We start from the raw sequence: 25,154 nt of genomic DNA, 5'->3' as shown, positions 1-25,154 counted from the left end.
ATGGTCATGGATCAGTCTTGTCATTATGGATATCCTTTTATATTTAATTGGACTTTCCTAAATATCCCACAGAATGTCAGCATACCGTTGGAAGGTAGGTAAACAAGCTCACTTCCTTCATTCAGACTTGGCAGAGTCACGAGCTTGCCAAGACTGTGAGTTTTTTTTTTTTTTTTTTTTTAATGAAGATCATAGAATCATACAATTGTTAGACTTGCAAAGTCCTTGAGATCAAGGTCCGATTTGTGGTAGATCATGAAATTAGGACCTGAAATCAAATGTCCCTCATTGAACTGCAGGTAATGAGCCTAGACAGATGTCAGACTGGAGACCTGACCTTTAGAAGCGACAGAGAGAGATGAATTAACAGAGTCCAGTATAATGACTGCTTTTCTTCTTAAGGAGGCTAATGGCAGCAGTGTCAAGCTGAGCTAACATCAAAGAGGATTAATTTGAAAGGCTCATCTAATTTGTCAAAGGGAAGGACACGGGATAGGTGCTGTGGAGCCACCATCTGCCTCGAGTCACAGTCCTGAGGGAATTACCAGGAACCAGAGGTTCCTTTATTAAAGAAAGACCTATCTCATTTTCTGTCTTCTAGTTAGCCAATCCAAAAATTCATGCAAATGCTCCCAAATTTTGGTACAGAGATGCCTTGAAGGTGTCTTGGGAAGATATTGTGGTCTCATTCTGCCAGCTGTTCCTAGCATATAAGTAAAATTTGCTGCCTGGAAATCTGACCCACACTGCCCTTAGCCCCCATCTCCCACCACCAAATCAAGAGAATGAATTATCTGGCCAGGAATCGTATCTCAAACTTAAGTGACCCTTCTTTTAAGGCACTGTTTTCTACCATAGCACCAGAGATTTAAGTATATTCATTCCATTAGTACATCCCCAGAATGAGCTAAAAAGGAATTTGCAATATATCTGTTTCTTCATTTTACTAACTTGGAGTTCTAGCCAAGGGGAATTCCAAATGAATGGTGTGCTCCTTTATGCCTTTAATAAAAATGTGTTGAGAAATGACTGTGTGAAAGGCCCAATGAGTAAGAAATGGGCTGTACCCTAAGAAGCCCGAGGTCAGATAGGTCTGCGAACTATGGTAGGTAGCTTGAGTCATGAGTGACTAGACTTGCATAAGGGAGGGACAAAGGCCCAAGAGTTGAGGTCCAGGAGGAACAGCTGGTGGCCACTACTTAGGTCCCTCAACAGGATACTTTCTGAGAAGTTTAAAAATCTCACCTGTGTTCTTTATCTTCAATTTGGTAACAAGAATTTAAAAAAAAAAAGCATCAAAATTTCTTATCAAAATACACAGAGAGAATAAAACATTTTAAATTTCTTTCTTGAAATATAGGACTATTTTGTTATGCAATATATTTGGGCAAGGAGAAGAACCGAACTGAATTTTCACAAAGAAGCCAGACATGAGCTGAAACACTACCAATAATGCATCTTCATGACATATAAGAAATGGATCATTGTACATTTTTAAACTGGTCTTTAAATGTGGTTTTAATTAAATGATCAGTTATGGCAGAACTGCTGATCAGCAACTTCTGTTTTTTTAAAAAAAGTTTCAATGCACTATTTAATTTAAGTATACCTATTCTCATATTCTCTTCCAGGATTTCAATCAATTCATGACTCTCTCAGCTCCCTCCAACAAATACAGAAAACAAAGATGGATTTAGAGAAATATAAAGTACAGAAAGACCTGAAGAAATTACAGCGCAAGATAGTGGAACTCCAGGAGGTATAAAACTTTTCAGTCATCTTTTTCACCAGCTAATATAGTTGCTTGTTGGTAAAGTTGGAAAGAAGTTAGTATCTCTGGGGTGTTTACTACTTCTTATATCTCTGTATTTCTTACCACCTTTTTAAGGAGATTAATGTGCCAGAAAAATCCAATAAAACAAAGAAATTTATGATGTCTTCATTAATTTGTTCATGAAAAAGTTAAGGAATTTTTTTTTACATGCCTTCTTGTATTTTTATACAAGAAATAAAAAGGACAAAATACAAATAAAAAGGACAAAAATTTGCTACAAATAAAAAAGAGCAGTCTACAAAATGTCCAACGATGAGTGACGGGGCCTGGTGTAAACTACAAGGGCAGGAACTGTGGCAAACTGAAGACCACTTACCCTGTCTATAAAAGACTAGCCACCACGCAATTCTACTTCATTATCAAGAAGTTCATCATCCATTAGTGCCCAAAGTTTAGTTTTCAAGAGAAACTAGAAATCAGGTTTTCTAGGAAACCATTTATAAGCATTAGCAGCTTGTTCAAAACATTGACTGGCTCTGCAGGGCAGATACAACCAGCAGGCTGCCACACTGCAACTTCGGATCCAGAGATTTCTGTCTTCTAACGATCCCAGTGTTTAGAGCAAGTCTAGCCTCTGCATACAAAATTATTGATTCATTTGTGTTCACTATGTATCAGAACTATGAGCAAGTCAGAGCTAACCATGCCAAATAAGAGAATACACCAGATTCTATGAGAAACATCCAATATAATTTGATCTAGGAGCCAAATACAAATTAATTTTCTTTTATTTTTTTATTTTTTAATTTTTTAAAATTTTTTAAATTAATTTATTTTTAGCATAACAGTATTCATTATTTTTTCACCACACCCAGCGCTCCATGCAATCCATGCCTTCTATAATATCCACCACCTGGTACCCCATCCTCTCACCCACCCCCCGCCACTTCAAACCCCTCAGATTGTTTTTCAGAGTCCATAGTCTCTCATGGTTCACCTCCCCTTCCAATTTCCCCCAACTCCCTTCTCCTAACTCCCCATGTCCTCCATGCTATTTGTTATGCTCCACAAATAAGTGAAACCATATGATAATTGACTCTCTCTGCTTGACTTATTTCACTCAGCATAATCTCTTCCAGTCCCGTCCATGTTGCTACAAAAGTTGGGTATTCATCATTTCTGAAGGAGGCATAATACTCCATAGTGTATATGGACCACATTTTCCTTACAAATTAATTTTCTATAAAATTATACTATTTCTAACTTTTCTATATAAGTGTTAGATGTAGAGCCTGGTATTGGGTAGTAAAATCATTAAAAATAAAAATAAGCTATTCAAGTCATACGCTACCTGCTAGAAGACTAATTTCTAATCACAATTTTTTGTAATCTGGTAAGAGAACTCTTGCTTCAGACTTAGTCTGTTTCCTTGGTTTAGGAAGAAGTGACAACTTCTCCCCTAGTAAAACACAAACTCACCTTCCAAATAAATTTTGACCACTGTCCACCTAATTTTTTAGTTATACAAAACCTCTGCATTTATTTTTATTAATTTACATACAGCATCCTTGACTATATTGTAAAGGATATTTTTAAAAGATTTTATCCATTTATTTGAGAGAGAGAGAGAGTGAGAGAGCATGAGGAGGGTGGTCAGAGGGAGAAGCAGACTCCCGGATGAGCAGAGAGCCCTATGCAGGACTTGATCCTGGGACTCAGGGATTATGACCTGAGCCAAAGGCAGTCACTTAACCAACTGAGCCACCCAGGCACCCGCAAAGAATTTTCATAGCAGAATTTAGGAGTTTCAAATGCAATAGCAAGTATTCTTTGCAATCAAGTGTCATGCTAAGACAAAGGGCTAATATCTCAAGTAATCCTAAACCCATATAAGTGGGTAAGAAAATAATAACAAACAGGCAAGTCATAGAAGACAGTAAGAAATGAAGATATGAAAAGACATTCAACATATTAAATACAAATTAAAGGAACCCTTGGGTACTATTTGCAGATCACCAAAAATTAAAGTGATTGACAAGGCTGTTGAGAAATGTGCACTCCTATCTCACCAGTGAGTCTATGAATTGGTACGAGTAAGAGAGCAATTTGGAAACATCTAATAAAATTTTTAAATTTATTTATTCTTTGATCCTGGAATTTTACTATTTGAAATTTATATTACAAAAAAAGTCAAAATTTATATTACAGAGAATAAAAATATCTTCCAAAATGTGCAAAGATAAATGGCCAAGGGTACTCATTACAGCACCATTTGTTATAGTAAACACCAAACAAAACACTTGAAAACAACCTAAATATTGGGAAGGGACTAAATTAATAATATCACTATTAATGATATCACTAAATTAATGATATCTCCAACCCTTAAAAAGAACACATAAGGGGTGCCTGTGTGGCTCAGTGGGTTAAAGCCTCTGCCTTCAGCTCAGGTCATGATCCCAGGATCCTGGGATCGATCCCCACATTGGGCTCTCTGCTCAGCAGGAAGCCTGCTTTCTCCTCTCTCTCTGCCTGCCTCTCTGCCTACTTCTGATCTCTGTCTGCCAAATAAATAAATAAATAAATAATTTTTAAAAAAGAACACATAAAGATATGCAAGATACACTAGTAGGTGAAAAAGGCAAGTTGCAAAGCAATATGGATACAATCCCAATTGTGTAAAAAAATATTTTGAAATATGTTAAATAGAACACGCATACCGTATAGTATGCAAAAAGGTAGGAATTTACAACAAACATACCAGTGACTGGATTATGAAGAATTTTGTTTTCTACAAAAGAATTTATTGTTCTTACATTATATTTTTGTTTCCAGTAAAAATGTATTTTAAAAAATCACCACCACAGCAAATATACTACTAGGCTGAAACAGTAACTCTTTGTAATGAAGCAACTAAGTGGTTATAAGAAGGTGGAATTAGAAATTCATACAGATCTTGAGAAAGGCTTGTACCGCTATGTCCATCAACAGATGAATGGATCAAGAAGATGTGGTATATATACAAAATGGAATACTGTGCAGCCATCAAAAGAAATGAAATCTTGCCATTTGCGACAACGTGGATGGAACTAGAGCGTATCATGCTTAGCGAAATAAGTCAAGCGGAGAAAGACAACTATCATATGATCTCCCTGATATGAGGAAGTAGTGATGCAACATGGGGGCTTAAGTGGGTAGAAGAAGAATAAATGAAACAAGATGGAATTGGGAGGGAGACAAACCATAAGTGACTCTTAATCTCACAAAACAAACTGAGGGTTGCTGGGGGGAGGGGGGTTGGGAGAAGGGGGGTGGGGTTATGGACATTGGGGAGGGTATGTGCTTCGGTGAGTGCTGTGAAGTGTGTAAACCTGGCGATTCACAGACCTGTACCCCTGGGGATAAAAATATATGTTTGTAAAAAATTAAAAATTAAAAATTAAAAATTAAAAAAAAAGAAAAAAGAAAGAAAAAAAAAAGAAATTCATACAGATCAAGAGCCATGTCACCTCATTAATATCCATTTTTTACTTTATATTTGTTTTTTCCTTGTAAGCAAAAATGCTCTAAATTGTAGTTTAAATAATAGTGTAGGATCAAGGCAAAGGCTGTGCAGAATGGGATCTCTCTCATGGGTAGTGACAGGGTAGAACCATGTAGAAGTGAATGTACTACCAGAGGATAGGAGGGGAATCCAAGCGTCTTCTGTCCGTGTTCTTGCTTGGAATCCCAAGCTGGGGTGTTCGCAGGTTTGCATAGACTCTGGATGACCTGAGGGCTATGCCTAGAGAAAAGGTGGATCCAGGTTTTGTTAGGGCCTAAAGCTTATACAATTTTGACTTACTGATAATGTTCTATCCCAGTGAGTTGGCACCAAAGTCTGCAGGAATATTCCTGAAAGCCAAGGCTACCTCAGGACAGCCACAACTTACCTCCATACAGAAGTGACCATGAACAACACAAGCATAACCCTCTAACCCAAATGTATCCCCAAGTCAATTTCTCTTTTCCTGAATCCAAAGATGGCCATAGCCACTCCAGGGGTACCTGACATAAACGGAAAGAGGAGTGGAGACAACAATCTTAATCAATGGTCTTAACTGTCATTAAAATGCCTTATTTCTGCAAATTTTCCATCAACCTTGTAAACACACAGCTAGCGCTCCGTAAGCAAGGGGTCGTGGAGCTTAACAGTTGTCATTTCACCACAAATTCACCTCTGCTCTGGATGGGCCTCCCTTTGCACAGATTTTAACATGGATCCAAAAAGATGGTAAGGACAATCTTCCTAGAGAAGCTCAACATGCATAGCACTTTATTCTGTATCAAACACCAATACTTAATCCCTTGGGAAATGTCAGACTTGTGTCCCACTAATACAGAAAGATGTCTGAATGTCACAGAATCTGCAGTGCAGGTCCACCCAGTGGACTTGAGGCATACGTTAGATCACCTCCGAGAGTTCTCAGTTTAGGCGCCAACACCATCGGAACAGGTCCAGATAGTCCACGGGTCCTCTGCCTCCCAGTGTTTCCTGCCATTTCCTTCCTCTTGTCAAAACCTGCGCTGAGGGGTAAAAATCATATGAAATTATTTATCCTAAGGACCAAATGGTAATGTTCAAAGGGTTTTGCTTCCTTGCTGAAGATGAAGGACAAATTCCTCACTTAATGCCACAAAGACAAGCACCTTCTCAGTCCCATCGTGAGGTGATATGATCACCACTGGAGAGTCAGGACAGCAATAAGGCCCAAGGTCAAAGAAAAAGCGCCCCCGGCATTCCCTGGACAGTAGAAGTTTTCCCTTCTTCTACAGACAACTCACAAAGGTCTGGTACTTCTGTTGGCATCACCCATGACAGCAGCAAGTAGCACCCCAAAACACTAGGGGGATACTTGATCTATAATGCATGCAAACACATAAATATCTGTGTTTTTACCTTTGCGGGGGGGTCTCCAAAGTTCTGTGAGATATTACTTTTTACATCTTTGCAGCCTCCATTCAGGGGCTAGGCATTGGGAATACCATGTTGAGCAAACTAAACATGGACCCTACTCTTGGGGAACTTACTAGTGGAAAAGACCGATAATCAAACTTTGAAAAACATGGGCAAGTAAAAAGTGTGATGGCACACCTGAGAAAGGTACTTAGGAAAAACTGGGAAATAAGGCAAAGGGGTCTTCCAGAAGAAGGGGTATCTAAATTGAGACCTCTATAGTATAAGCAGACATGGAGAGAAAGGGGCTATGTTTGGTAGAGGCTGGCGCTCAGGGAGATAGAGCAGCCTGGGCAAAGGCCCAGAGGCCAAGAGAATGGAACACATGCCAGGAACTGCAAGGTATGGTCAGAACCTAAAAGGTATGCATGGGAGGTGGGAAAGAAGGTTTGAGGAGGTATATAATGAAAAGAAGGCTGGAAACGTTAGGGAGTACAAGATGTCTGATCACAAAGGGCTTTATAACTCTTGTGGAGGAACTTGGGCTTTATCTTCAAGACCCACAGTAGCTTTGAAGGATTTTAAATAGGAGAGTGACTGTTATTTCCATTTTCAGGAGATCCCTCTGGCTATAGTGTGGAGACCAGAATACAGATAAAGTGTGGGAAGCAAATTTGGATGGGAAAAGAGGGAGATGATAGAGAAGAGTGTAGATAATGAGCTCAGTCTTAAACTAATTGATTTTGAATTACCTTTCTATGGGATGCCCAAGTGGAGATCTCCAGTGGTGATTTGAGAAATATGACCTGGAGCACAAGAAAGATCTAAACTGAAGATCTAGCATAGAAACAGGAAATGGACTTATGGATGAAAAAGGAAGAGACCACTTGGGGTTGGGAGGCGTGGGAGTGGAGGACAGGAAGACTACTATGAGAAACAGAGACCATGGAAAATCCCTGAGGACACAACACTGAGGGCACAGGCAAAGGAGGAACCTAGAAGTTTCTAGGTGACTATCTGGTAACAGTAACAGTGAAGTAGGAGAGGAAATATCATCTTTTGAGGATTTCAGTCTTCCCTGTGAGTTCCTGCTAGCAGATGGCATCAGCTTGGAGTTTTTCCAGTAATGCTTTCAGACCCAGCATTAAATCCCCACCTATTGAAGAGGACACTGTCCAAAAGCGGGTACATTACACAATTCAGTAGAACAGTTGTAAATGCTTTTCTGACTACACTTCCAGCCTTAAAAAAATTAAAAATAAATTTAAAAATGTGTTGCATCTTCTCAGATGCAGAAAGGGTGTTGAGCTCTCCCAGAGAGAGGCAGGATTGTTGTCAGGAAAAATATTAGACTGCTTTGGCCCTTGCCCAGTTTGGCATTTCCCTCTCCAAGAGATTAGAGTCACAGTCATTTGTAGTAAAGATTTGTTATTTCAGATCCTTCTTTTAATATACAATCGTGAAATTTTCTAACTTCATAGATTAAATTTTCCATAAACCCATTCCCTGGTTTTGTGACTTCATTTTCAGAAGCTATTTACACATGTGATAAACCGTGTCAGCAAAAAATGACTGATGTGTCCAGGAGTATGTCAGAAACCAGGTCCTCTTTTATAGTTCCAAAAGACACAAACTGAGAAAACTGAAAAATAATTTAAAGATCTATACTGCAAAGTCTTGAGGATTTTTGAGGTGTGACCTTAGTTTAAAACCAGTATGCCACCAGTTACTATCCGTGTGACTTTGGATATGTTCTCTAAATTGGAGTCTTAGTTTCCTCTCTTAAAATGGTGATAATAATACACCTACCTTATTATCAGAGACTCCTCTAACCCACTTTACCTGGATTAACTCATTTAATCTTCCGAAGAGATGTCTACTATTAAGGCACAGAGAGATGAGGTCGTTTTTGTGAGGTTACACCACTAATCAGAAGTGCAGTCAGAATTTGAACTCATTAGTCCAGAGAAGGGCTCTTAAGCATTTTACTGTATTATTTCTCTAAATATATGTAGACTATCTAATGTAGTATCTGATACCCAGTAGGTACTGTGCTTGACAATTGGTACAGATTAATAATAATAAACAGAGCTTTCGATTTTGATGGGAAAGAAAAGTTCCATGGCACTCTTTCATCTAACTCTGATTCAGATTAGTATCTAAAAATACTCGAGTTTATAAAGGTCCTTGCACTGTGTATAAGGAGAAATACCTTGGCTTGCAATAACCTTAGCAATGGACCGAAGCAGAAAGAAGTACAAAATATAGATTTCTCCTGGAACAAAATTATAATGGGCAAGTATTCCTCTGCGTTAAAAGCATTTCCTTCTCTTGTCTCTGGGAAGGGAGGCTAACATAATGAAGAAACATTATAGACATTGCCTGGAGCAGGGCAAGGTGTTGATGCCAACGTGTGGTGAAGCGTGTTTCCTCTGTAAGTTCTGGCCATCAAAGTAAACCCAACAGCCATTACTGTCAGGTCAAAGTCATTAGTATCCAACTGTCAGATGTTTCTCCAAAAAATAATGCACTGCTTTCACAAGGGAAACATTCAGGGATGGACTTCAAGTGTGTGCAGCCTTTTTGGAGACATGTGAATGGTGGTGGACAAACCTACTTCTGCAACTCAGAACAACTCCTATACCAAGGAATCTATCTAGCCCTTGTGCTTAAATCCCATTGCTTAGCACTTGAAGGCTTTTAAGCACTCACACACCAACATAAAACTCTCAGAAAGGAACAAAAACACAACCAAGAGCTTTTATCGACTACCTCCTCTGCAGGCATTTAGTGGTAAGTAAGTAAATCACGGTCTTTTTAAAAAACTAAGAAAGTGTTAGGTACCTAAGACATGTGGAAGGCCAAAAGAAAGTTCATGAAAGAGAGATTAATTAATGCCAAAGAGGAAAGCAAGGTTTGGCACCCATGATGTTATCAAGGCCTGAAACAATTAGCTCACTGCAGGTCTCAATTTCTATTCAAAATCCAACAAGGGTGGAGTACTCCTCATCACTGCATAGGTTTAAATTTGCAAATACAGCTGGGGGAAAACTAAATTTGCCAAGTTAGTCTTTTGGAGGAATTTCCTTCTTCCTAAGGTTCTTTCCAGAATTCAGATAGTGGCACTAAGTAAATGGCAATATTAGAATACAACTTGGCAGGATAACTGAGTCAGTCCCAAAGACGCATACTTCAACTCACTGATATCTGATGTGTCAGCAGTTATTAATAAAATTAGACAATAGTACTGGAATTTCATTTACTTAAGAATATGGAGAAAAGTAATCTCTCTGAACTTCCTTTTTTTTTTTTTTTTTTTGGCCTGTAAAATGAGGAATAGTACCTACCATAAAAAATGATGAGAGACTTAAACAAGGTAACAGTATGAAGAGCCTAGCACAGAGCCATCACTCTATTCCTGCCCAGGCCTGCTGGGTTGCTGAAGCCCTGGTGGGCAATGATCACCACTCCTGTGCACAGAAAGCTCCTCTGCGGAAGCAAGTCACAGTGCCAAGATGCTCAGCAATGATGGGTCTTACTTGGCTTTGTTAGACGCTACTTGACTTGCGTGAAAGCTTCTTCCTGCCTACATATTTTCCAGTGTTCACAAAGCATTCACCACTGCTTATCATAAATCTGATTCTAGTGAGTTCATAAATCATTCCGAGCCTCGTCCTTAGACACAGAAGCCTTCCAACCATATATAAATAGCACTTGTTCTGAGGCACTATGGGTTGGGCTCAGGAAATTCAGAAATAAATATTGAAGCTGCTTATGACAATATAAATTTGCCTTCTCAGCAGTATACGTCCTCTCTAATCTCCTTCTTTGCACACGGAAAATCTTCTGCTCCATCTGGCTTTTCTCTTATGCCCAGAAACACATAAGTCAGCCTACAAAGATAGAACATATAACCATATCTTTTTTTTTCCACAACACCTGACTTTTTGGGCTAATTTCCAAACTTTTGAAGACAGTAAATAATCTTTTTGTAAAGACTATTTGTATACTATTTCTTGATCTATTCAAGAGAACAATTAAGATTAGAACTTTAAAACCCATATATACTGGTTTTTCCTAAAAAAAAAATATGCCACATAGGGGCACCTGGTGGTTCAGTGGGTTAAGCCTCTGCCTTTGGAGCAGGTCATGATCTCAGAGTCCTGGGATCAAGCCCCCACAGCGAGCTCTCTGCTCAGCAGGGAGTCTGCCTCCCCTCCTCTTTCTCTGCCTACTTGTGACCTCTGTCTGTCAAATAAATAAATAAAATAAAATCTTAAAAAAATATATGCCACATCGTTTCGTATCAGGCATTTACCTGATATGAAACGATGTGGCATTTTATCTCCATAGAGAAAGCAACCACCATAATTTTGTATGATCAAAGGGGAGGGAATGGCATTTAAAAAGGCAGGGTCTTAGAAACTCAAGTTACTTAAGGCACCTGGGAGTCAGATAATCAAACAACGTGCTTATTTTATTTTATTTAATGTGGATGCTCTCTCTCTGTATGAGGTATAACTATTCGGCACATAGAAGGCACATGTAATTACACTCAGCCATTCACAGATGGTGCTTTCCATTAGAATATTCTGAGTATAGGTTTACTTTTCTTCTCAGAGTCTTAATATCTACAGCTGATTAACTACTGATGAACTACTCCTTTACAGTGGAGGTCTCTTTGGAAAAGGGTTCTACCCTCAGGTTTGTAAGCATAAGAGGGGGCCCTGTTTCGTGGAAACCAGAGTTGCTGCTTCACAGGGGCTGACCAAGCAGTTTCAATAACTCTTTCCAGCTCATTTTGGACCTAGAAAATTTTGGCGACCATAGAATAACAGAATGCTGCCATTAGAAATCTATCTCAAGGCCCCGACTTTACAGTTTTACATAAAAATTCAAGGCCACGACATAAGACTTACCCAGTTACATATCCATTAAATATAGAAACCCAGACTGAGTCACCCTACTTAGGTTTTATGAGTATGATTTGATGCAGTTCTTTTAAAGAGAATGAATGAAGTATTTGATCAACTATATGGTGACCCCCTGCACCAAGCTGCGTGTTCAGTGAGCACACCTCAGATACTATTACAGGAATAAACTGCCACATGTTCTTAAGAGTCAAATACTTAGGACATTTGTATTTTCACGGTTACCATTTTTAATAACTCATCATCTTTATCTGATGACCCCTTTTCTGGGCAACAATTAAGACGATAATCCTCAATTTCAGTGATCTAGTGAAATTCGAATTCAAAGGAATGTGTATTCATTTTACCAATATACACGGTGAGCCATGCGCCCATTTTCTACGCTGCCATAACAAATTACCACAAACTTAGTGGCTTAAAAACAACATAAATTTATTATCTTACAGTTCTGTAAGTCAGATGTCCAACATGGGTCTCAGCAGGTCACAATCAAGGTGCCAGCAGGGCTGTTCCCCTCTCTGGGAACTCCACGGGAAAAAAGCTGCCTTGCTTTTTCCAGTTACTAGAGCCTGCCTTTAGTCCATGGCTGGAACCACCTTCTTCCATCTTCAAAGCCAGCAGTGTCGAACCTCTGACCTTCCACTGTCACTCTTGGAAAGGCTCTCCATGTTTAAGGACTTCTGTGATTAAATCAGGTCTCTTCAAATAATCCAGGATAATTCTCCATGTCAAAGTCACCACTGCATAGCACGTTTGCCAGATACTCACAGGTTCTGGTGCTTAGGGCATGACATGTTTGGGGAACCATTATTCTGCCTCCCATATAAGCAGAAATAGCAAGATAAACATTTTTTGGGGGGCTATCTTCTCTCTAAAAAATTAATATAATTTAAATATGTTTTTATAATAGGTACTATATACAGGGGAAGTATGTAGCCCAAATGAACTTCTATACTAATTCAAACTCAGGAAAGATGATGACATGCAAATTATCTCAACACTCCAGTAATGTAATATGAAACCCAATCCTTTTCCAAGGGATACTCCAATTCTAATTATCCCTCTCCAGGCATGACCTCCCTTCATTAAAACAAATACGTATTTTCAATTCTAAACTGAAAATATTAAAAAAGGGATTTCAAATGTTTCACAATAGCTGTTTGTTAAAGAGACCCTACTCTTAAGTTCCCTCAAAACATTTTGAGGTCTGAAGATAATTTAGCATTTATTTTAAAAAATCATAGTTGTATAAGATTTTTTAAGGTACATTAGAATTTAAAACACTGCTATTCAAAAAGTTCATATTTTAGTCAGCCCAAGAGAAGAAAAACCCATTATTATACAGCAAGGGGACAGCCAGACACCTTGAGTGGACTTCCAGAGCAACAAACTAAAAATAAGATATATACTTTAAATGAGAAAATTTACTGACTTTTTACATTCTCTGTATAAAAAGTCTTAAAAAATTCATATATGGGGAGATTACTGTACTTGTATCTGATACACAAATGTATCTTTCTAATGGAAAGAACCAAACCAAACAAAAAAACCTCTCTTGCAAATTGACAGTCAGTTTATAAGCAGCAGCTGAATCTACACATGGGCGTCTGAGAAGCTTTCTATCCATTGGCAACTAAAGTGGAAGAAAGGAAGACCTGTAGAGAGACAAGGGTCAACTATGCCAAAATAAAGTTCCACATTTTTTAAAGTGTGCAAAAATTGAAATAGATCTGCAAGTCCCTCTGACTCATATATAAAATATCCTTCATTTCTGTGTTCCTATAAAATATCCCCCAAACAAGCTTTTCTATGAAACCAAACATGTATTTTTTCATATTCACATATTACACATGAGTAAATATTTACCTAATGTTTCAGAGTAGTTTATTTATTTATGCTAGTTTAGGTGACCGTATATTTTAATTCCCTTAATGCAGAACCTGAGCATTTCTGCCCAATCCTGTTTTGTGTAGATTCCCAAATGAAAGGAAATTTGTCAACTCATTTTATAAGCTGAAAAAAGAGCATAGCATTTTAAATTACATTTTTTTTTTAAAATTCTGACCAGAAATTAATGCAGGGGACATTCTAGAAATATGGCAAGTGACCCCGAATAAAGAGATTGTGTCCTGAAAGTTTACTCATAAGCTGGAATATATTTTTCCCATGGAAAATGGTTATTAGATGTCTAGCTGGATTACAAACACCTAATTAATCAACAAGAGCCAAAATGTGGATAGAAATTAGCAAAAATGCACTATAATTCTCAAATACTGAATATGAATGCTAAATATTGACGCTTCTGGAAATAACTTTTAATGTAATTTCTCTAAACTTATATATAAAATGAAGAGAAATTTTGTCTACTTTAAAGTTCCTAGAATCTGATAACACTGATTGCATTTCAGGTTTTTCTTTTGCTTTAAGCATGCTGCTTAGCACTTTTCCTTTACTTATTAGTATTAAATGACAATGTATAAAATACTTAACAAAAATCTGGCAAGAAGTAAGGTCTGTAAAAATTGTACATTTGTGATTTGAGCCTCACAGTAACCGGGCAGGAGTCTTAAGAGAAGATAACAAAGAGAGGGTGTGTGTACATCCATGCAAAAAAAAAATACCTGAGATGGTATGAACTATAGTGTTTTTAAACCTTCCTGTCTAGAAAACCTGAGTCTGAGGTCCTCAGAGGCTAGAACTAGCCAATTTAGTCAAATGGTCGCTCCTTGGCTACAGGCCTGGGGCAAAGGCTAAACAAGTCCACATAGCAGGAGAAAGTAACCTTGTGAAGCAACTGACACCCCAGAAAGCAGATGGAAAATAAGAGCTGACTCATAAGCATTTAAGCAGATAGATTCAGTCCATTCTGGGGTAAAGGCTAAAGTGCTTTCCAGAGGAAGCAGGAAGGTACGGGCACCAGAGAGGCACAGGCAACCTTTTGCAGCTCGTCTCTAGCTAAGTCTGTGGGCCAGGCTGTTAAAAGCACTGAGTCGGTTGGGCAGTTGTGAGGATAAGGAAGAAATGGGCAGAGAATGGCAAGTGCTTGATCCTGTTAAAGAAAAAAGTAAGGGGAAGAATCATCGATGGGTTAATCCAGTGGTTTACCAACCTGAATGAACATTAGAATCTCTTAGGCATGCCTCTATAATGCAGAGCCCTAGGTCCTTATCCTCAAAGACTGATTGTATAGGTCTGAATGATGACAAAACTCAGCCAAATTTGGGAATGCACCAAATTATAGTCAGTTCAGTAGATTAACCTTTGGAGTGAAATTTAATTACAGAATATTATCAATTTATATTATCTCACAAAATAACACCGTAAAGCTGATTTGGAAAAACTATATACATAAATTATACAACCAACACATTTACATACAACAAATAATAAATGTAAATCTGAAAATATTTTTTAAAACCACAAATCCTAAGCAACATACAGTTTTTTCAGATATATAAAAGTTTTTTGAAAAACTAAATAAGTAAATGTGCTTTCAAGTTTTAAAGTTTGAAATGTAGAAATTATATCTGATATTAATCTATAAAGAAAATAAGACACTATGTTTTTTCTTATTTCAGAAAGTTCAAGTCTTTTTGTCATAATTGAAGAAATTCCATGATCAATTAAACACTGTCAGCATTATTTTCCAAAATTTTCCATTGATTTTTTTAATGCAGCCATACACCTGAGTGTTTTGAACTATACAAACATATCCATTAGCAGTCTAAACTCACCGACATTTACATTACACTTCTTCAACAGAATCTGAGATGAACCACTAGCAAAACAGGCTCTAAGATTATTCAGATGTTATGATGAGTTGGTCTGCTGAACTCCAGAATTCATAGAAGAAATTACATCTTTCAATTTATTTTTTAATAAGTAAAATTCTGCACCGTGCTCATCTGCTTTTACATATTATTTGGAAAATGGCTATTAAGGCTTTATTGTAAAGGGGGTACAAAAAATATTACTATGCAAAATGCAAGATGGAGAAAAGAATGGTTTACAAATTACTGATGAACACCTAAGGGAATCACGTTTTTTTCTTTCATTATGGGCTTCTCAAAATTAATCATATTTTTCAAATTAAAGTTATATTAAGAGTTGTTGAAAAATTAAACCCCTAGCTTAAGAACTTAAATGTCCTTAGATTTAAAATAGGAATTGATGATTATAACTACGGATTTTTAAAATGTTGCTTTGGGGGAAAAGTCTTGATTCATTGATACTTTCTAACAAGTTTTTCTTTGCTTGCTTACTATAAAATAACATACTGTTACTGTGAAGACAATTTCTGATTCAGTTCCAATGCTCTTGTATCTCCATGAGTTTTGGCATTGTTTATCAGCACCTATGGGAAATCACATACAGGAACATTAGTATTTTGTTGATTAGCAATAACCAAATTTAAATTCATAGAAGCCAAGTATGCCACAATATAGGCAGCAAGCAATATCAAACAACATACGAAAAAGTGACTATGTGAAATCTTTTCAGTCATTTTTGCTGAAATAAATTGTTTGGCCAAAAGCAACATCAAAGATAAGCACAATTTATTCAAATGCTCAATTAGTAAAAATGTAACATTTTGACTGCTACCCTTCTGTATAAAATGAAAGTGGGGGTTTTGGTTACAATACTGTCATCTCTAAACCCTTATCTGAAAGGCCACTTCATACACAGAACTGTGCAAGTGACACTCTTCTCCTTTATTATTATTATTTTTTTAAAGATCTTTATTATTTATATGAGAAAGAGTGAGAGCGAGGGAAAGAGAGGCACATGAGCGAGGGGTGGTGGGCTGGGGAAGAGGCAGGCTCTCCGCTGAGCAGGAAGCCCGATGCGGGGCTCCATCCCCAAAATCTAGGATCATGACCTGAACTTAAGGCAGACACTTAACCGACTGAGAACCAAGGTGCCCCGATACTCCTTTCCTTTAAAACCGAAGCTTAGAATTGAGGTTCCAGATTCTAGGCTCTATCAACAAGCTTCGCAAGGTTTTCACCAATTCCATAGAATGTAAGATTTAATTTTGGTTGCTCAATCGACTAATAAAACTTTTTGGTTGTTCGTTTTTTAACACGGTGAAGGGTCTGAGACTTTGCTTTACTTGCAAGCTAACAAGTCAGCCTGCACAGCCTAATGGATACTGCCAAAAGACACGATTCTCCTGGGTCAGAGACAAAGGTCTTTACCACTCAGGGCACAACAAACTTTGAGCATCAAGACATTTACACTTATTCCCCCTTGGTCCTAAGACTCACATAGGTGACAGGGTTGCAAGTATACAGATTCCCACATCCGTACTGGTTTGCATTACAAGAGAGGAACCCTGAGCCCAGGAGACCTGAATCTTTTATATGGGCCAACCCTTTACTCTAAAGGGAGACACTTATGTCTGTCTCCCAAGGCTCACTATAAAAACATCCTTGAAAAGACAGTCTGGAACAAAGAGCAGTCAGGCCATCTGCTCACAGAATGCTTAGAAATCCAAGGAAAGCATGGAAAACTGTCTCCAACAAACTGTCTCCAACACAAGTTCTATCTTTTTGATTTGCAATACATTAATTAGAATGCCTTTCTCCAAGCATTGTTTTTGTTAATACTTCTTTAATGCTGTTTCACTGAAAGGCAAACAGTATTTCAAGTGCTTTAGATATTTAAAAAGCTTCTCATTAATATTCATATTTTGTAAAAAGCTCAAGTTATGAAAATCTTAAACCTTTTTAAAAAAGAATTTTAGATATACATTCATACATTTATGTACTTACATACCAGAGCTAGCCCATGAGGAGCAGAAACTGTCACATGCATCTTTTCTTAGACAAGACAGGTAAACTAATATTTCCAAAGATAATATTAAGATCCCATTAGGGGCACCTGGGTGGCTCAGTGGGTTAAAGCCTCTGCATTCGGCTCGGGTCATGGTCCCAGGGTCCTGGGATCGAGCCCCACATCAGGCTCTCTGCTCAGCGGGGAGCCTGCTTCCCTCTCTCTATGCCTGCCTCTCTGCCTGCTTGTGATCTCTGTCTGTCAAATAAATAAAATTTAAAAAAAAATCCCATTAAATCCTGCTACTTCCAAACCTACCCTATATATTTTACCTCCAGTTCAATGGTCATAAAAAATACCATAACCAGCACCTAGCACCTTTGTCTAACTTTCTTATTCTACATAGCACATCAGGAGAATGTATTTCCTACAGGCTAAATCAGTGGTTCTTAAGAGGGGCAATTACTATTATCATTTGGCATAACTAAAAACATGTCTGGCTGTCACGAGTTGGGTTGAGGGAAGAGGAGAGTGCCACTGGCACCTAGTGTTTGGAGTGGTTGGGAATGCTGCTAGATATCCTATAATGAACAGGACAGCAACCTTCACTGCCCGCCCCCCCAACAAAGGTCCAAAATGAAATATTGTGAATAAAATCAATGCCTTACATCAATAAGCTCGTAGTCATTTTTGGCATGTAAGTGTCTCAGTAGATACCAACGTGCGGTTGATACAATAGACTTGGGATACCCAGGCTGATACACCACTCTTTCCAAAAGTCGCCGTGTCTCTCTGAAAAAGATACTTACATTTAGTCCAAAGCATCTAAGTTAACATATTTCTTCCTCTTCTTGTTTAAGATTTTATTTTTTTATTTGTGAGTGAGTCAGTGAGCGAGGGAGAGAGAGAGAGAGCATGAGCAGGGGGAAGGGACAGAGGGACAGGGAGAAGCAGACTCCCTGCTGAGCAAGAAGCCTGATGTGGAACTCAATCCTAGGACACTGGGATCACGACCTGAGCTGAAGGCAGAAGCTTAACCAACTGAGCCACCCAGGTGCCCCAAACATACTTCATATAATAGTCTCACACAAGTTATCTTTCTCAATCTTTTGCATACATGGTACTGATTCTTTCATGAATTTTTTTTCATAGACTAAAGGTAGTAATAATGGCTAATAATTATTAAGTGTTTATTATGTGTTGGGTACTACACTAAATATTTTACACATATGGTCACATTTAATATTTGTAACCTTGTAAGGTTAGGTTGCTGTTACTATTCTCATTTTGCAAATAAGTAAATTAAAGCTCATTCCAAATAGAAGAGGGGAAGGCTCCTATTTTATGAGCACTTCTGAGTGCTCTACCTGTAATCCTTTTTGAAAACAGACCTGAAAAACAAATCCATAAAGAATACAAAGATAATCTACACCAAAGTCAAAGTGTATAATATAAAGCTTTTTAGTATATGCTTTAATGGACGTGTACAATATGCAAACCCTTGTAATAAAAGGATGATTTACAATTGTGTTCTAATTTTTTCTTTCCCTACTTACTAACATCCACGACTCCAGAGACTTCCGTACTAATAGACACAACACAAATGGTGGTAACTTCAAAAGTGCTGAATAGGAGGATTTATAAATAGTAATTGGTTTGAAGCAGAAACTAAAGAACTTGTCTTGAAGATGTTTCTACATAGGAATCTTCACACAGTAAGCATACTGTTTTTTTCTTTGCGTGTGCGTTGATTTGGGTCTATTTTTCGTGGTGATAAAAATTATGGGAAGTGCTAACAGATTTTAGGGAGGTAGAGGTTAAGGCCCTCTAAGCCATCCACGTTGAGCTTCCACAGAACAAGTTCATTAGGAAGTATAAATTACAGCCTAAAACATTTCTGGGTGAATGAGCTATACAAAAAACTGACCAAAAGTAAATGAATAACAAATGGTTCTGGAATTGCTGATTAGCCACAGCCTTAATTCATCCTTCACTCTTATTTTGGGATGCTGATGTGACCTTTGCGTATTAAGCTCTTTGTTTACAATATCTATCCTGTTGCAGTAACATCATGCTCCTAAACCAGTTTTACTTACAGTTGCTCTGTATTATGTGTAATATCCATTAAAGTTAGATACTATTCTCAGAACATTAAAATATTCTTGCTTGTTTTTTCACCCATACGAGCTTTAAGTAATTTTTTTTCAAATTTATTTCTGACTCCACTGCCACCCTCCAATGAAAAGATCACTGAAATTTGTTTATTTTAATCTCAGAAGCTTTGGGATTTTCTAGATATAAAAATCTCATTATTTATAAACAACTGAAAATATGTTTAATAAATATAGTACTTATTGGAAATAAAGAAAAAATCGGTTTTTTTAGGGTCTTTTCAATATTCACTATTTTTTTTTCCATAGTTGAGTACCTTGCATGAACTTAAGTCAATCTAGCTTTGAACTTCAGTATTTTTTATCTTGTTTCTAGCATCCACATTACAGTGATGGTGCACCTGAAGAGAGCAAAACTCTAAGCCCTTCTTCACCTGAAATGCTATCAGGCCCACTCTCTCATATTCTTTATTTGTGTCCCAAATTATTTTTTGTAAAACAAATGTGAGACTTTACTTTTTTCCTTATTTGGTTACTTTAACAGCCTTTCCAAAGTAGTAATAGATATATAAGTAACACCAACTCTAAATCTTTGTTTCCTTGAGGCACTGAAAGTGAAGAAACATATCCAAGAAAAAAAAAAGTGAAAAAGAATTGTTCATACCTTGCCCCCATTTTGCGGTTGAATTGTAACAAAGCTTGTAAAAAGACAGCCAATGGACAAAAACAAAGTTTTAAGGCCTCAGTTGTAGCTTCTTGAACCAAAGATGACCAGTGATCACTGGAAATATTAGCCTGTAAAAATAAAAGGCACATATTAAATAGAGGCTTTCAATATGTTTACCTTAAAAGAATGAAATTCAACTCTCATTTAGTAAGTGCCTACTTGTCTGAGTCACCATGTAAATGCGATAGAAGCCATGATTCTGCAAAATGATTACAATCTGATTCCTGCTCTTGAAGAGCTACAGAATAGGGCAGACTGGAAAAAAAGAAAGTTTCTAAGAGGAATATCACTTAAAACACTAAAATATTTCTTAAAAGAAAATGCACTATTCTACGATACAGGTGAATAAAATCTATTAGTCACTAAGCCTCTGGACTCTACCAAGTATACAAAATTCAATTTAACGTGACCCTTTAGTGGTAGTGATAAAGTTCCACATTTCAAAAATTATTTAAGGAGAGAAAGCTGAAATTAAATATTTTAATAAAATCACAAAATAGAAAAAAGGTACAAAGTAGATCACAGATAAATCAACTCATCAATACTGAGAACTTTTTAAAGAATTTCACTTTATAAGGAAAATGTTAAGGTATCTACATATCATTTATGTTGCAAACTTTAGTTTTTTACATGTACTGACTTAGAAATAACAGATAAGTGTGTTCCTAATGAACAATAATATGAAGACAAAATGATTAATAGTCTGCTAAATTATGCTAGAAGAAAAAATGCACTTAAAATCTTTCATTAAAAACCTCAAACTTTCATTAAAAACTAAGATTTCATATTTATAGGTATCTAGAGTACACATTTTAATAAAGTCAATAAGATGAGTCCATTTCAAACACTAAATTATAAAAAAAAATTTAGAGCAATAAACTGAGTGCAGTACAAGCAATAATAATGCATGTAATCAAGAAACGGAAAGCTGTAAAGACAAAAAATTTGAAAATAAATTGTAAGGTATCTTCTATAAAGATGTAAGCAATGAGACCTCAGGTACATTTGGCAAAGAAAAAAAGGCAAAGTCCAAAAGTAGTAAGTAAAAAATAAGTAATTAAGTAAAAAATACATTTTTATTTTTTATATATATATTTAAAGATTTAATTAATTTTTTTATTTTAGAGGGGGTAGGGGGAGCAGAAGGAGAAGGAGGGCAAACTCTGTGCTAAGCACAGAGCCCGACACAGGGCTCCATCTCACCATACCGAGATCATGACCAGAGCCGAAACCAAGGGTCAGACACTCAACTGAGTCGCCCATGTGCCTCATTCCTAAATATTTTTTTAAAAACCAAGAACACGGAACTCTCAATGGTTGCTTTTATAATGTACTCTCCTATAAAACATTCTGTAAATTTAGTTCAAAGATTATTATATAAGGAAAAAGTTTTTGTATGTACCTGGTATACTAAACAACAGAAGGCACATTTTTGTCTTCCATTGTGTCTTTAAAATTTACTATATGAGGAAGCATTTCTCCTCTGTCCCTGGATGTATGCTACAGTAGTCTCCATGATTCTGATACCTATTTTTCTTAGAGTCATCACAAACAATTTTAATTCGAATATCTTCTTCCTCTCAATACTTCGAACTTCATTCAAAGGTAGTATTTGCACCCTGCTCCAACAGCTCCCAGATAGGGTATGGTTACAGAGAGCAGCAGACGGCTTGCTCCTCATCCCAACACACATCTTTTCTTGCTAATTGTAGCTTCAGACAGCTACTGAAATGCCAGAAGTCTGTATTTGACTGATGCCACTCTATGAGGATGCCTTGCTCTCTAGGCCTGATAAATATTTCAATCTCCTTTTCTCATCCAGGCATTCCTCCTGGCTTTATCAGAGACTCCTAATTTCATGGGTGGTCTCTCACCAGCAGGACCAGCTATGTAATCTGTGGGGCCCAAAGCAAACTAAAAACGTACGGCCCTTTGTTCAAAAATAATAAGGAATTTTAAGATGGTGATTGGAGAGCATTAGACCAAGTGTGGAACCCTGAGCAACTGCACACGATGCACGCCTGTGAAGCAGTCCTGCTCATCTGCAGCCCCACTAACCTGGACAACTGTACTCTATTTCACTTACTGCCCACACCCTCTGAGCAATCTGGAAGCTCTAGCTTCCTTTCTGCCAAGATCCCATCACTCCTCCAGGTGGCCCTACTGGAAAGGAACTAAGGCAACTCCGATGCTGAGCCACTTTCACACTGGCACCACTCGTTCCAACAAACTCTAGGAGTGCTGCCAAGCCCAAGTCATAGCAACTCTCCTTCACTCCCTCCATCCTGCACCCAAGCATGTACTCCTACCCAACCTCTGGGATTTACCTGCTGCAGACCGCTCTCTGCCAGGGCATGCGCTCACTTTCCAAAATACTCCCCTTTCCTCTGTCCTAACACAGCAGGTGGAGATCCACAAGCTTCTGATGTTATGTCATTACCTGTCCATGTGCTTCTAGACATGTGCCTCCAGAACCTCAGAGGCCACACACCAAAACCTCCCTTTCTCTGACAGAATCCAGACAGATTCTTTTATTTATTTATTTATTTATTTATTTACTCTTCGGCTGTTTGTTTATCCCATAAACTTTTGAGGATGAAACTCAATTGTGCACACACTGAAAGCAAAAATATATGCTTTCTCCCTTCCTCACCTTAATGGGCATCTGTGTGTGGAAATGTGCCATAGAGATGGGGGACAAACAGAATAGCTCTCTCCAAAAAATTTTCTTCATAATCCTTCTCCAACTTCTAATCCTTTTACAGCTTCCTTATAGATTAGGCTTCTACTCACTTTGGAAATCTGTATCTTGATCTTATATCTCACTTTGGAATCTATTATCTCTGAAATTTAGTATTTAATATCTTAGCTGAACTTCTCAGCTTAATATCCTATTCACATATTATAACACATAGAGGAGCCTCTAATAAAAATATAATTTTACTATACTTTTCCTCTGTACACTGTCAGCTGTTTACCCTAGAAACGTGGCATTCATATTCTTTCTTAAATGGCTTAAGTTTTCACACATAGCAAACGGTAGAACCAGAATCCAAGCTATTAGAGAAAATACTTCTTGTTGTTGTAGTGGGTGGTGGGAGGAGATGGGGTATATGTGGGTATTACTACACCGCGAGCTGATTTCCATAGTAATCCTAAACAGGATTACTATGCATATGAAATAAGTTAGTATATGTCACATACATACACTCAAATAGAGTATCATATACACTACTCAACAGTTCGCCCCCCAAAGCACACACACACTTAAACATTTATCTTAAAGAGTTTTCCATACTAGTACCAAACCAACAACTTCTGGAATATACCTAACTTTGTATCAAAATACAGATGTTAAATCAAAAATTGCTAAAAGTCCTTCTTACAGAGTGTCAAATTTAACTGAGAAATGACTGAAATGCTAAATCACTGCCACCTTTCTCACAGATGAGTACCTGGGTTAATTCCAATTTATCAACAGATAACAATTATATACATTCTGCTATAATTCAACTTTTAAATTGCAATCTTTGTTTTTTTTTTTTTCCTTTCCCAAACAATGACAACGTTCTATGGGATCTATGGATTTACATCATAAATCTTACTTCCATCAAAAGCCCAAATACAAAGTCGATGAGGAGGCCACAAGAGAAGGTGATGAAACAACAGGAACTCAACAGGAAGCACTACCATCTTAAAGAAAAACAAAAGAATCAGTTTTTCATGATCATAATTATAGTATGATCTTACCATGCAGGCTTTTAAAGCAAGAAGGGCTAGTCTCAACAGACTTGACAGCTTCCCACTCCAACTGCCCTGTTGGGATGCTACTTGCAGACTCTTTCTATAACACATTTCTGCAGCACCCATCATTCCTTGGGACTGATAAATGTGTGCCAGCCACTGAGGAAGAGAAAGAGAATAAAACCAAATTTTAATTTTGTACATAGTCTGGTACTCTACTTCCAATAAATTAAATACACTTAGATGAAGCTAAATTTTTAATTTAATTAATGGTAAGTTATGTGCCCCACCCCCAAATTCAAAAATCACAGGTTAAGAAAGGAGTAGACATTTTGCCCATACTATCAGCAATAGCTCACTGGCCATAACAACTGAAAATGTTGAAGAGTCTTCCATGACAGCAAGTCAGGAACAAAATCAAAATGGAATGTAAAAACAGATATATCATGTAAATACTGATCAAAAAGAAACTTGTATAGCTGTATTAACCTCCAACAAAGTAGACATTAAGACAAGAAATATTCAGAGCTAAAGGCGTCTCTTTTGTAATGATGAGAATCAATTAATTGGAAAATATAACACTCCTACATTTGTATTCACCTAATATAGACACAGAATTTATGAAGCAGAAGTTGGAAGAAATAAAAGGAAAAAAAAACCACTCACATGCATAATCGAAGTTAGAGATTTTTATTTTTATTTTTATTAAGATTTTACTTATTTATTTGACAGAGAGAGAGAGATCACAAGTAGGCAGAGAGGCAGGCAGAGAGTGGGGGAAGCAGGGAGCCAATGTGGGGCTCGATCCCAGGACCCTGAGATCATGACCTGAGCTGAAGGCAGAGGCTTAACTCACTGAGCCACCCAGGCACCCCTAGAGATTTTTATACACCTATTTCTGCAATGGTAAAAGAAACAGATAAAAAATTCAATAAAGATATAGAAGATTTAAACATAATCAATCAGCTTGACTTATATATTTAGAAGACTATACTCAACAACTGCCACATTCAGTGAAAATGTGTATGCAACATTTTCTAAATCTGACCATATGCTGGGTCATGTCTCAAACAACTGAAATTAAACCCTCCTCTCTCATATTAGAAATTTTACAACATGCTTCAGAAAAAAACATGGATGAGGGTTCCTAGGTGGC

The 25,154-nt window shown here is 37.4% G+C and overlaps 2 protein-coding genes across 8 annotated transcripts in view; one reads left to right on the top strand and one right to left on the bottom strand.

The window, feature by feature from the left end:
- FAM81B (family with sequence similarity 81 member B) overlaps nt 1-25,154 on the top strand; it is a 78,081-nt gene that overhangs the window by 51,140 nt on the left and 1,787 nt on the right. For 2 of the 4 annotated variants that reach the window (XM_032335729.1, XM_032335727.1), the window contains exon 10: nt 1,632-1,759. In XM_032335729.1, the coding sequence (XP_032191620.1) occupies nt 1,632-1,759 (128 nt within the window). Of the gene's footprint in view, nt 1-1,631; nt 1,932-4,609; nt 4,801-25,154 lie in introns of those variants that run through there. The other 2 variants (XM_032335730.1, XM_032335728.1) reach the window with 2 other exon arrangements.
- Nucleotides 12,049-25,154, bottom strand: part of TTC37 (tetratricopeptide repeat domain 37) — an 85,084-nt gene continuing 71,978 nt past the window's right edge. For 3 of the 4 annotated variants that reach the window (XM_032335723.1, XM_032335722.1, XM_032335724.1), the window contains 4 exons: nt 24,005-24,157; nt 20,192-20,322; nt 18,085-18,208; nt 12,049-15,995 (listed from right to left, as the gene is read on the bottom strand). In XM_032335723.1, the coding sequence (XP_032191614.1) occupies nt 15,921-15,995; nt 18,085-18,208; nt 20,192-20,322; nt 24,005-24,157 (483 nt within the window). In that variant the 3' untranslated portion in view covers nt 12,049-15,920. The remainder of the gene's footprint in view (nt 15,996-18,084; nt 18,209-20,191; nt 20,323-24,004; nt 24,158-25,154) is intronic. The other variant, XM_032335725.1, reaches the window with a different exon arrangement.

Source organism: Mustela erminea, chromosome 3, assembly GCF_009829155.1.
Source record: "Mustela erminea isolate mMusErm1 chromosome 3, mMusErm1.Pri, whole genome shotgun sequence".
Lineage (NCBI taxonomy): Eukaryota > Metazoa > Chordata > Mammalia > Carnivora > Mustelidae > Mustela > Mustela erminea.
The sequence above is the reverse complement of the archived record's forward strand: the minus strand, read 5'-3'. Positions and strand labels throughout refer to the sequence as shown.